The 13,250-nt window shown below is 33.3% G+C and overlaps 2 protein-coding genes across 2 annotated transcripts; both read left to right on the top strand.

Moving 5' to 3' along the window:
* Positions 1-3,412: 3,412 nt before the first annotated feature.
* On the top strand, positions 3,413-7,358 carry CCD7 (carotenoid cleavage dioxygenase 7). The gene is made up of 7 exons (XM_023692618.2): positions 3,413-4,204; positions 4,588-4,716; positions 4,826-4,957; positions 5,688-5,957; positions 6,052-6,137; positions 6,707-7,021; positions 7,115-7,358. The coding sequence occupies exons 1-7, from the start codon at positions 3,433-3,435 to the stop codon at positions 7,265-7,267; spliced, it is 1,857 nt and encodes a 618-aa protein (XP_023548386.2). The 5' UTR covers positions 3,413-3,432; the 3' UTR covers positions 7,268-7,358.
* A 3,635-nt stretch (positions 7,359-10,993) lies between these two features.
* On the top strand, positions 10,994-11,546 carry LOC147789977 (uncharacterized). Its single transcript, XM_087129355.1, has 2 exons — positions 10,994-11,284; positions 11,378-11,546. Exons 1-2 carry the CDS (start codon positions 11,056-11,058, stop codon positions 11,404-11,406), a joined length of 258 nt encoding a protein of 85 aa, XP_086985481.1. The 5' UTR covers positions 10,994-11,055; the 3' UTR covers positions 11,407-11,546.
* Positions 11,547-13,250: the final 1,704 nt, after the last annotated feature.

Genomic DNA, 13,250 nt, shown 5'->3' with positions numbered 1-13,250 from the left:
TTGCTGTTGATATGTGCCCCGTGGTTCTGCACGTGTCATATATATTGATAGGCGTGAATTGTCTGTGGATCGATATGCTTCTTATTTGTTATGTATATGTTATAATATGTGAATTGTTTGATAATAATTACGGTACGATGTGTTCAATGATATGTTTGAGATAGGATACGAGAAGGATGCACAAAACGAAATGTAACGATAGGAGTAAAATACGTTCATGAAACGCTAAAGTTAGGTTACATACCGGAGTGATATGGATAAGTGAGATTGATGGAAGAATACGGTTAGGTTACGAGTAGAAAGGGATAGGTTGTGATAGATTGATAAACGATAGCGTTAGGATACGTTCTTGTGATGATATGACTAAGATACGTTCACGTAATGATATGTCTGTGATAGGTATAAGAACGTTAAGGCTATGATAAGTTAGAAAACGATATGACTATGGAGTGTTTACGTTATAACTCGATATGATGAAATGTTATGTTAAAAGCATAGAACGTTATGTTAGGTCTCTTAAATTGTGTGTATACAGCATGATATGAATGACATGAAATTACGATAAATGACATGAAATATAACCCCGTTAGAATTATGTATGATTTGAGAACTGAAGAATGAGAAACGATATGACATGAATAATGAACGATATCTGAAACGATATGAAAGATGATATGAAATGTACATAAGGGTAGCGGGGTTGTATTAAAGGATAATGAAAATGGAAAAATTTTGGAACCTCATGCATTATGTGTGCTCATGCATTTGGGGGGATACCCCTATCCCATCACGAGGGTACGGACACGTACATCCAATGGCAAGACAACGATCGTTATGCTTTGCATAGCGCTGCCGTGACGGTTACTAGTTCTAGCGGGTGTCCGGCCTAAGGGGCTCCTAGAGTATGCCTACCGGATAAGGAAAGTGGTCTAGCGGTGTGTGAACTAGCTGGTGAGCCCATACTCACACGTATGGGCTATGTGTAGAGTATATGGTACACGTCCAAAATTACCCGTTAGGATAGCACCGTAGGAAAAACGAAATGAAAGATAGGTCTCATCATCTCATTGCATGTGATTGTTGCATTTAACCCCAATAGTGGTGTCACTTACTGAGTATTTCTTTAAATATTCAAGCCATGTGCTACTACATTTTTCAGGTTAAGGCAAGACATTCCTGTATGGTTGACGATGGCATCGCAACTCGAGACTATTCACATGCATAGGGTAGTGGTATTTATTTTCTTAGACCTAGGCTAGAATAGGATGTTTTTAACTTAAACTCTTATTTAGTCTTTTGTTGTGTCGTTTTAAAAATGTTTTCGAACCACGTAAGTCCATGGTTGTGTTTTAAGATAAAAGTTATGTTTTATAGAATTTAAATGAACTCTTCCGCATTCAATGTTTATGGTACGTATACAGTAGCGACCTTAAATTAAGTAGAAAATTTCAGGTCGTTACAGTCGCCAGGTCCGTTTAAAAACTCCCTCCCACAATAAAGATAGAGCGTTTCTTCTCTCCATTTTTTGAAAAGACTTGAAGATCATGTTGTAAGGAAGAGTTAGGGGACCAAGAACTCGCCTTGTTGTGGACCATAGTCAAAGTTATAAGCTTCCAAAATTCGTGGTAAGACACTTTCAGGCATCTATTCGTTCATGATATCTCTTCCTCATCTTCCCGTGAAGCTTAGGAAATAGATTTGGAAGGATGATTTTGTGTGGATGCCCTTAATTTCATGATTCTTCTTCTCGGCTACATACCCACTTTGTACAGATTTGGGAGATTATTGAGGAGCAGGATAGAGAGTTCCTCATCCTCGACTTGTTTATGAAATCTTGTCCTCTGAATGCCACAAAACTAGGATGGTAGAGAAGGAATTTGGAGTTACCCCAATTCCTTTGAATTTTACCCATTTTTTAAAAACTCAAAATCTGCTGCTCTTCCGAGCTTGAAGGATGAGATTGCGTGTAGGCTCCAATTGCATTTTCAAGCTTTTCCTTCTTCCTATCACAACATTATTGAGGAAATTAGGAATTAAAAATCTAAAAAATTACTCAAAGTTGGAAAATAACATTTTTGTTGTTTATGCTTTGTCTTTTTTGTACTAAAAGTTATTCAAGGGTCCCCAATCCTTTTCAAATATTATTAAGAAATCATTTACTTACACCTCTTCTCCTCACTTGGGTCTCTTAATCTTCTCCTTAGATTCCTTAAACCTTACAATAATAATAGTAGTAATAATAATAATAATAATAATAATAATAATAATAATAATAATAATAATAATAATAATAATAATAATAATAATAATAATAATAATAATAATAATAATAATAATAATAATAATAATAATAATAATAATAATAATAATAATAATAATAATAATAATAATAATAATAATAATAATAATAATAATAATAATAATAATAATAATAATAATAATAATAATAATAATAATAATAATAATAATAATAATAATAATAATAATAATAATAATAATAATAATAATAATAATAATAATAATAATAATAATAATAATAATAATAATAATAATAATAATAATAATAATAATAATAATAATAATAATAATAATAATAATAATAATAATAATAATAATAATAATAATAATAATAATAATAATAATAATAATAATAATAATAATAATAATAATAATAATAATAATAATAATAATAATAATAATAATAATAATAATAATAATAATAATAATAATAATAATAATAATAATAATAATAATAATAATAATAATAATAATAATAATAATAATAATAATAATAATAATAATAATAATAATAATAATAATAATAATAATAATAATAATAATAATAATAATAATAATAATAATAATAATAATAATAATAATAATAATAATAATAATAATAATAATAATAATAATAATAATAATAATAATAATAATAATAATCTGAGCGCATAAAACCCCAAAATATGGTGTCCGCCATTAGCTTTACAAACCGTATAATGCCCTCCTCGTTGGTTCATCCCTTGTCCCTTCCACTCCAAAACCCATATACTGCCAAACCCAATGGCAGATCCGTAATTAGTCCAAAATATTCACCCCCCTTTACAACGTTCCATATTCATTTACCAATATTTTAATATTTTAGACCCAATTCAATTATTTTGAATACCCAATTCAATTTAATTTGAACCAATTATTAGGCGACAAACAAATCCAACTAAATCAAATTAATTTTCAATTTAACTGCTCTATTTTCTATATATATATATATATCAAAACTTTTAAGTATTAATTAGGTATTAATAAATCAAAGAGTTTTTTTTTTTTAATTTTTTTTTATCAATTCATCTTAAAACTATTAACCTCTGCTCCTCATTTTCTTCTATAAATACGGAACCACCGTCGCAGCCCCAACTTAACAAACACTTCTGAGAGATGCAGGCCAATCGACTCACTCCATCTCTCCGACCTCAATTTCCGTCGCCGATCAAACTTCCTCCGGCGACCGGTATCCGATTTCCGCCTTCTCTAATTCCCAAAGCCATATCCATTCCCTCCCCGAACACCGGCCAGATATCGATCAATACTCCTCCCTCCATCCCCACCGTTGATGATTCCATCGCAGCCTTCTGGGACTACCAGTTCCTCTTCGTTTCACAGCGGACCGAGACGGCGGACCCGACCGTCCTCCGCCTGGTTGAAGGTGCCATCCCCGAAAATTTCCCCTCCGGCACCTACTACCTCGCCGGACCAGGCCTGTTCTCTGACGACCATGGCTCTACAGTACACCCCCTGGACGGCCACGGGTACCTCAGGGCATTCATTTTCGAGAACAAAAAGGAGGAGGTCAGTTTCATGGCGAAGTACGTGAGAACGGAGGCGAAGATGGAGGAGCACGATCCTGCGACGGACACGTGGCGGTTCACGCATAGAGGGCCTTTCTCCGTGTTGAAAGGAGGGAGGAAGTTGGGGAATACGAAGGTTATGAAAAATGTGGCGAATACGAGTGTGCTGCAGTGGGGCGGCCGCCTTTTGTGCCTGTGGGAGGGCGGAGATCCGTACGAGATTCAGCCGGAGACTCTGGATACTGTCGGCAAGTTTTCAGGTGTTGACGGTGGCTGTGATCGTGATTCGCCGTCCCAGGGCGGACGTCACGGTGCTGGGTTTTGGCGTTTTGCTGCGGAGCTTTTGAAGCCTGTTCTCTACGGTTGGTATTTAGTGATGCTTAGTTTCAATTTTATTTCATCAAATTATAATAAATTACTTTTATTTTAAACTTTATAACATATATTATTCTAATAAATATAAAATTAGAATAAATATTTGAAATTAAACCATGGGTGGAAATAGGGATTAAAACCGGTAAAATAAGAAGATAATTATTATTAAAAACAATAGGAATTAGCAATAGAAATGGGGAGAGGAAAGCAGGTAAGAATAATATATAAAATAATTGGTTTTGAATTAAAAAAAAAAAAAAAAAAAAAAAAAAAAAAAAAAGAGAAAATAATGGTGGAGTGGGCAAAATGGGAAATAAAAAAATAATAAAAAAAGTAATTAAAAAATAGAATGTGGGAATAATGGGTACAGGAGTGTTCAAGATGCCACCAAGGAGGCTGTTGTCGCATTACAAGGTGGACGCTCAAAGGAATCGCCTCCTCTTAAACTCATGCAATGCTGAAGATATGCTTCTACCTACCAGTCATTTCACATTTTATGGTATAATATATATATATATATATATATTTTTTTTTTTTAATTTTATTTCTTATATATTTTGTTACCATTTATTACCACTTGATTTTCTTTTGGGGTTTTTATTGTGCAGAATTTGACAGTAATTTCAAGTTATTAGAGAAGAAAGAATTTGTGATCGATGATCACCTAATGATTCATGATTGGGCTTTTACCGATACTCATTACATCCTCTTCGCTAACAGAATTAAGCTTGATCTCTTCGGTGTGTTGTTCTTGTTCTTATTATTATTATTATTATTATTATTGAGCTACAATTGAAATTTTAATTTGAATAGATGACTCGAATAACTCAAACCAACTTAACTCAAATATTTTATGGTTGGATTCAAATGAATTCAAAATCTACATGATGAAATTGTTGTTATCTTTTGAACTTTCTCTTCTCTACTCCAAGTCCACTACCCGTACATATTGTTTTCTTTTAGGCTTTACCTACATTTTTAAAACGTATATGTTAGAGAGAGATAAGTTTGAATACTCTTATAAAGGATATTTTGTTCTTCTCCCCCTTATAAAGGATATTTTGTTCTTCTTCCCAACGGATGTGGGATCTCACAATCCGTCCCCTTCAGGGTCTAGCATTCTTACTGACACTCGTTCCTTTCTCAAATCGATGTGGGACCCCAATCTACTCCCCTTTGGAGCTCAGCTTCCTCGCTGGCACATCGCCCAGTGTCTGACTCTGATACCATTTATGTAACAGCCCAAGCCCACTAGTATTAGATATTGTCTTCTCTGAACTTTCTCTCTTTAGCTTCCATTTAAGGTTTTAAAACGGGCATATTAGGGAAAAGTTTCTACACCCTTATAAAATGTTTCGTTCTCTTCCCAAATGGATGCCGGATCTCACATATATCAATTAAAAAATTTAAAATAATGGAATGATATTTAATAATAATGAAAACATATTTGCATTGAATGTGGAAATGAAGGTGCGATGGGTGCGGTTAGCGGGGCATCTCCAATGATATCGGCGCTGGGTGTAAACACAAGCAAATCCACATCTCCAGTTTATTTGTTGCCTAGATTTGGTGAGCATCACCCAACCAGAGATTGGAGACAGCCCATTCAAATTCCTTCAAGCCTTTGGCTACTCCATGTTGGCAATGCCTTTGAGCTTACCAACCCACAAGGCAACTTGGACTTCCAAATCCATGCCTCTGCTTGCTCTTATCAATGGTTCAATTTCGACAAACTATTCGGTAAGACCTATTTTCCTCAATACTTCTCGTCCCGTTTCATAACTATTTTGTTGCCTCGCCTATTAAGGTATTCACTCTTATCTATTCCCACAAGGTTATAATTGGCAGACGGAAAAACTCGACCCGTCTATTATGAACCTCAATGGAACCAAAAGTGAGTTGTTGCCTCGCCTTGTTAAGGTAAATGTTATTAAATTTGTTAGGAATCACGACTCTCCGTAATGGTATTGACATTATCCATTTTGAACCCATGAGCATTAGAGGTTGTTAATCTATCATTATCTACCTTCTATTATGAACCTATCATTATCTACCTTCTATTATGAACCTATCATTATCATTATCAATGGACATGTATTCCTTATTTATAAACTCACGATCATTTCCTAAATTAACCAAGGTCATTTCCTAAATTAGCCAAGGTGGGACTCCTTCCCAATAATCCTCGACAATTCTCTCCTCCAACAAAGTACACCATAGAGTCTCCCCTAAAGCCTATAGAGCCCTCAAACAGCCTCCCCTTAATTGAGATACACTCTTTGCTCGACACTTTAGTAATTTTTTACTACATGTTCGAGGATTCTATTGACATGGCTAAGTTAAGAGCATGACTCTGATACCATGTTAGAAATCACGACTCTCAACAATGGTATGATATTGTCCACTTTGAGCCTAAGCTCTCATGACTTTTTGTTTTGGGCTTCCCTAAATTAACGAATGTGGGACTCCCTCCCAACGATCTTTTGCAGGTGTCCATAAGTTTAAGTAAGAATGGGGAATGCGAAAAATGCAGCGTGGAGCCTTTGAACCAATGGACAAAAGCCTCAGATTTTCCAGCGATAAACCCTACATTCTCAGGGATGAAAAACAATTACTTATATGCTGCAACTTCCTCCGGTTATCGGGAATCGCTACCGTCGTTTCCGTTTGATACGATCGTAAAACTTGACACGGTCATGAACACCGCCCGAACATGGTCTGCGGGTAATCGGAGATTCGTGGGAGAACCTGTTTTTGTTCCTAAAGGAGATGGAGAAGATGATGGATATGTTCTTGTGGTTGAGGTTAGCAAACTCATAAAACATCTTTTACTTTTTTTATTTTATTTTATTAAACATTAAGAAATTGAAGTAAATGATTTGAGTGTGTAAATGCAGTACGCAGTATCAATACAAAGATGTTATCTTATGATTTTGGAGGCTAAAAAAATTGGAGAAGGGGATGCAGTTGTAGCAAGGCTTGAAGTCCCAAAGCATCTCAATTTTCCTCTTGGCTTCCATGGTTTCTGGGCTGCTAATACAATACCCTAAAAATTTATTCAACTCTCTTACGTGTAAATTTATAATGTTGTTTTTCATTTTTGTAATAAAATTTGTTTAATAACATATGCACAAATTTAAATAAAACATTTTAAACCAACCCATAAACTTATACATTTAGTTCAAAATAAAACCCTAATTACCAAGCTACCTATAAAACTACTAATCGAAAACAATATATACTTGGTCATTCCAGAATTCATCGACCTAACTCAACTCACGAACAACAAATATCTTAAGATTTGAAAACACGAAACATAGCATCATCGATCGAGACCAAGTTTTGTTTTTATTTTCTCTCTTTTGTGATTTTTGTTGTTTTTTTTGGCCTTATTTACCACGGATTTGAGCCAATTTTGATGAGTTCTTGTACATTAAACTCCTAGAACCTTTAGCTACTTTTGATATTTAATTTAATTTTTCTAGGACTATGGACCTTTTCCCTAAAACTAAAATTGGTCCAGATAAATAGGTAGATAATTCAATATTAAATGTAAATTCCTAAAATACATATTAATACTTGTCACTTAATTTTCTAATCTAAAACCTAATTTTTTCAAGTCATACCCAAAAATTGCAACCGAAATTATACAATTGACGGAAAAGATAGATTTAAGAACACGACTTGCTGGATTAGTCACCTCTAATGTCAATTCTTCTCTAACAATAATAATGGATCTGTGTCATATCCAGCGGATATGGTTAGGAGATTCGATCTAACTTATTCTAAAAAATTTCCAATAGTAAATGATATGTTTAGGGTAACTAATAGAAAGAGGAGTTTGATATTTTTGTTGGTTAAAGATTCTTTTCTTGAGTAATGGATTAGTTTTTTTAAATAAACATTGCCTTATTTCGGATTCAAATCTAAAATGAAAAAGAAGTGTGAAACCATTTTATTTTATAAGGTCGAGGTACTAAAAACATTAGGTTGTTCACGATACAAAGTCTCCTCCAAACATTCGACCATCTTATTTATTTCGAAAAGTACAACAAAAGAAACTCAAAAGAATGAGAGTCAAATGGTAGAGACGATCTTCTTTTTTTAATTAAGGTTGTCTATTATTTTGAAGTTCTATGGCAATGAACAATTCATGTGGACAACATAAGGAGAGGAGCATATCTTAGGGTTCTGTCTTCCTGAAATGATGAGTTTCACATTGGTGCATTGGGAGGAAATAAGACCTTTAATTCCATTGTAAGTGAGGTCAATGTTGCTTACTTTTACATCGTCACATGGTAAGTGACGGCTGCAAATAAGTTTGATTGCCAGCGGAGTTGCAAAACTTCCTCTAATGTTCTTGAAGCTCACTATACTAATCTTAATTTTTGAAGGAATCTGAAAATTAAAATGAGACAACAAATGGTTTATTTGTGAAGTTATAATGAAAAAATGAATCAAAGGTTCGAGAATGCAATCCATACCTGCCGATTGCATTGATTCCACGGACAATACTCTTGGTCTATTAGAATAGGGTTGCTAACATTGACCATTATAATGTCCAAAAAGTGCATATTGGTGGCAGTGCCACTAGCCGCAGAAGCTGGCCACGTTTTGATCCTAACACCATTAGTGGTGTTAATTAACGTGCAGTTCTTTACGATGACACCTTCAACAGGTTCTTCGTTAGTGTATCTTCCAAGACTTCCGATGCTTATTCCATGTCCTGGCCCGCACGTCACATTGGTGACTTCAATTAGTTTGCTTCAATCTCCAAGAGAAATGCAATCATCTCCAATTGCAATTTTGGACTTTGTGATTGTGATCTTATTTGATCGACCGATGTGTATTCCATCAGTGTTGGAACTATTTTCTGGTGCCATTATATTTATATTATGGAACGTCAGGTTGTTGCAGCCGAGGACGTTGATATGGAAGTTCTTACTATCAAGTGATGTTATTCTCTTAACGGTTGAATTGGTGATGAAATTGAACCTCAAACTCTAAACATTTTGTATAATCAAATAATATTTTGTGAGAGTCGATAATGAAGCTAAAAATTTGAACAGAACCCAATAAAATTGAAAACTAAAAAAAAAAAAATCACTTTTTCACTTTGTTTAAAGATTATCTCAATGAAGAACATTTACCAAATTATAAATGTCACAACATTAGAGCAGACATGTAAGAGGCCCTTTAAAAAACAACAAGATGCATGAGATTGAGAAGGAAAGCTGAAGGCATATTACTTAGAACGGGGAGTTGGGCACAATTCATGTGTTTGTGGCAATCATTCCTTTTCCTTGGCCATCAAAAACTCCTTTACCTGATAATGTCAATCTATCAACACGTGGAAAATTGATCCAATTATTTCTCTGAACACTTTTTGGTGCCGGCAATGTTTCTCAAGTTGAAAGTCAATTGGGCTATTACAAGGTCCTTCAAACTTCCCTTGCTTTACTTGAAATATCCCTCTTGGAATAAAAATTGCACTAGATCGATTGGACGTGCATGCTGTTAGGATCGCACAACAATGCACACAATCGATCTAGATGAACACAAAGAACAGATAGAGAAAATGCAAGGAGAACTATGGTTAAAGAATTTATATTGAAGAGAGAATACAGATAATACATAAAGTAAATTTTCAGTTTAGCTTACTATATTTAGCTTTACCCATATAACAGTATATATAACTATTTAACATATATAACTTCACCCGATATAGCTTTTGAATGGCTTTGACAATTTACTCATTTACCCTAATTCGTAAACCCTAAAATCAGGACGTTTGAAGCACGTACTAGAAGCACGTACTAAAACGTACTAAAAAAACCGAGTAACATTCCATCTTTTTTGAAACTTTTGTGGAGAATGATTAGGCATGATGATTTAGAATAGAATGTCGAAGAAACGGAGTGTATAAAACAGTAAAAAAAAGTGCTTAAAATCGAACCCTAATTCGCAAACCCGAAATTTAGGATGTGTGAAGCACGTGCTAAAAAAACCGAGTAACTATTCATCATTTTCGAAACTTTTGCTGGGAATGATTAGGCATGATGATTTAGAATAGAATGTCGAAGAAACGGAGTGTATAAAACAGTAAAAAAGTGCTTAAAATCGAACCCTAATTCAGAAACCCCAAAACCGAGACGTTTGAAGCACGTGCTAAAAAAACTGAGTAACTGTCCTGCTTATTCGAAACTTTTGTGGGGAATGATTAGGCATGATGATTTAGAATAGATTGTCGAAGAAACGGAATGATTAGGCATGATGATTTAGAATAGATTGTCGAAGAAACGGTGTGTATAAAACAGTAAAAAAGTACTTAAAATCGAAACTCTAATTTTGAAACCTCGAATTCTAGACGTTTGAAGCACGTGCTAAAACTTTTGTGGGGAATGATTAGGCATGATATTTATTATAGATCCTCGTTGACACTTGTTCCAAAATTGTTCCTTACTAGTCCCACAATCCACCCCTTCGGAATCTAGGAGTCCTCCCTCCCACTTGTTGCCCACTATATGTTTTCATATACATTTGAGTAAATTACATTTGTAATACCTAAGATTTGGAGTTGGTATTTATTTGGTGACATAAGTTTGGAGATTTGAGAGGAAATTTGGTTGGTTATGGATAGTATTGGTTATAAATGAAAGGCATAGAATTTGTTGTTGTATTAGGGAACCAAATATATGGCCGAAAATAAGGGTATTGATCTAAATTTAGGTTTGGTAGAAGCTTATAAAAGGGTTGCTAAGGTTTTGAAACACTCATCCAGTCGCAAAAAGAAGCATTGGAAAGGCAGAAGAAAAAGCATAAAATAAAATAAAATAAAATGGCGAAGAAGATGATTGCAGTGTTGTTGGTGTGCGTTGTGGTGGTGGGTGCATTGCAGGTTTCGAGTGCCACTGAAAGCGCGAAGGAGGCCAAATATGAGGCTAAATTTGAAAACGAGTATAGGTTATGCTACGAAAAATGCGAGAAGGAATGCCTTGAAAAGGGCAATGGCCAAAGCTTCTGCGAAGTTAAGTGCGACGAAGATTGTGGTGAGAAAGAAGCCGCTGGTATGTTCTCTTCCTTTTTAAATCATTTTTATTTTCTCTTAATAATTAATTGATTGATTGATTATTGTATTTGTATTTGTATTTGTTTCACAGATAAGCTACACATCAAGGTGAAGAACTGAATAATGGAATGCAAAACAAAGAGGGCTCTTAACAAGGATCTAAGTTTCTCCACAATTTTTATTATGTCATTTAAATGTTTTCATTTATAAATCAATGCAATAAACTCTTCATTAATTTTAATAACTCTCGTTTCGAATTATATGAAGCTTTCACTACTATAATTATTCTCTCTACCCGATAGTTAATGCGAGAACTTATAGGCTTAACTCACTTGTTGCTGAGGAGTGAGTGCCGCACAATCGCAACTCCGCGAGGATGAGGCGTTAGCATATGACTTGCCTTCTTCCTTCCATGGAGCATTTTTCCATAATAAAGAAATATATAATTAATTTTATCTATTAGAAAAATCTAACTGATTTTTTTGGGGCCAGCGTCTTTACTGGCACATCGTCTCATATCTATCTTTCTCCAGGGAACAACCTTCTCGCTGCCACGCTGGCACATAGTTCAGTGTCTCATTCTAATGCTATTTGTTATGGCCGTTAATAGATATTGTCCTCTTTGGAGCTTTCCCAATCTAATCTAATTAACAAAATTTAATGTTGGTAAATGAGGTGTGACTTGTAAATATGTGATATTTTAATTTGATTTTAGTTATTAATATAATAATATTATTATTAAAGTCTTCGAACCATTTTTGGATTAGTTCAAAAGATTTTGTAGCCTAAATCCAAAAGATTTTGTAGCCTAATTTGTGTACACTGAATAAATGGAATGGAACAGTTTCATCCTTTTTTTAAAATTTCATATTAATTTTCATTAATTCAATTTAAAATTGTATAATTATAATTATGTATGGAAAATTTAATAAATCAAAGTTTGTTTTCATCAATTGTTGTGCTTTAGTTATGTGTATTTAATTAGTTGATAATAATAAGTTACTTTTAGTTCAATATAATTTAGAAAATATATAACCAATGATGAATATTTTTCTAAAACTATAATTTTTAGCTTATTTTTTATATTTAATAATTAAAAAACTTTTACAAAAACAAAAGTATTTCCCAACTTTTTAGGTACTTGACTATTTCCCAACCGTTCTGGACCATTTACGGTTATTGCTTATGTAAACATAGTAATTAAATAATCCCAATGTGTTACATAAGGTAGATATTGCTTATGTAAACATAGTAATTAAATAATCCCAATGTGTTACATAAGGTAGATATTGTATAATTGTTCGGTTTTCTGCAATTTTTTTCATTAAATAAACTTATATGCAATTTAAAGTATATGAAGTTTTAAATAATTATCTTACATAAATAATAAGTACGACATAGTAAGCCTATTTTGATTCTTTTAACTAGATCTATAATGCCAAAAATAATGAAAATCATTTAAGAACGAAAATATGCATTTCACATTCTCATGGATTTTAAGCTTCATGCATAATACATCTTAAAACCAAGTAAAAAAATAATGCATCATAATACATTCCAACATCTTAAACTATACATCAAGTTTGCAAAATAAGTAAAAGAGAATGTCTAGAAAATTCCAAAGTAATAACTAACTAAAATGATGGAAAATTCCAAAGTAATAACTAACTAAAATGATGGATATTCTTAGGAGATCTTGATTTCGTGATTATTTTGAGTTAATAGTAGATAATAGAAACAATGCTCGCTAATAAAGTTTTCTGGAAAAAAGAGTCAAAAGAGGATATTTTGTGTATCCACCATTTTAATCTCCAACAATCATTCCAATAAACAAACATACATACGTTTCATGCTTGTTTGAGTAATAGCAATGAGATTCTCCAATATTACATTAATAACCTTAGATTTAATATAAAATTTTAAAAAATAGCTAGGATTTCCAGAAGAAGATGTCATTCGTGAGA

This window comes from Cucurbita pepo, chromosome 12 (assembly GCF_057944985.1).
Source record: "Cucurbita pepo subsp. pepo isolate OVF chromosome 12, ASM5794498v1, whole genome shotgun sequence".
NCBI lineage: Eukaryota > Viridiplantae > Streptophyta > Magnoliopsida > Cucurbitales > Cucurbitaceae > Cucurbita > Cucurbita pepo.
This window is presented reverse-complemented; position numbering and strand designations above follow the sequence as displayed.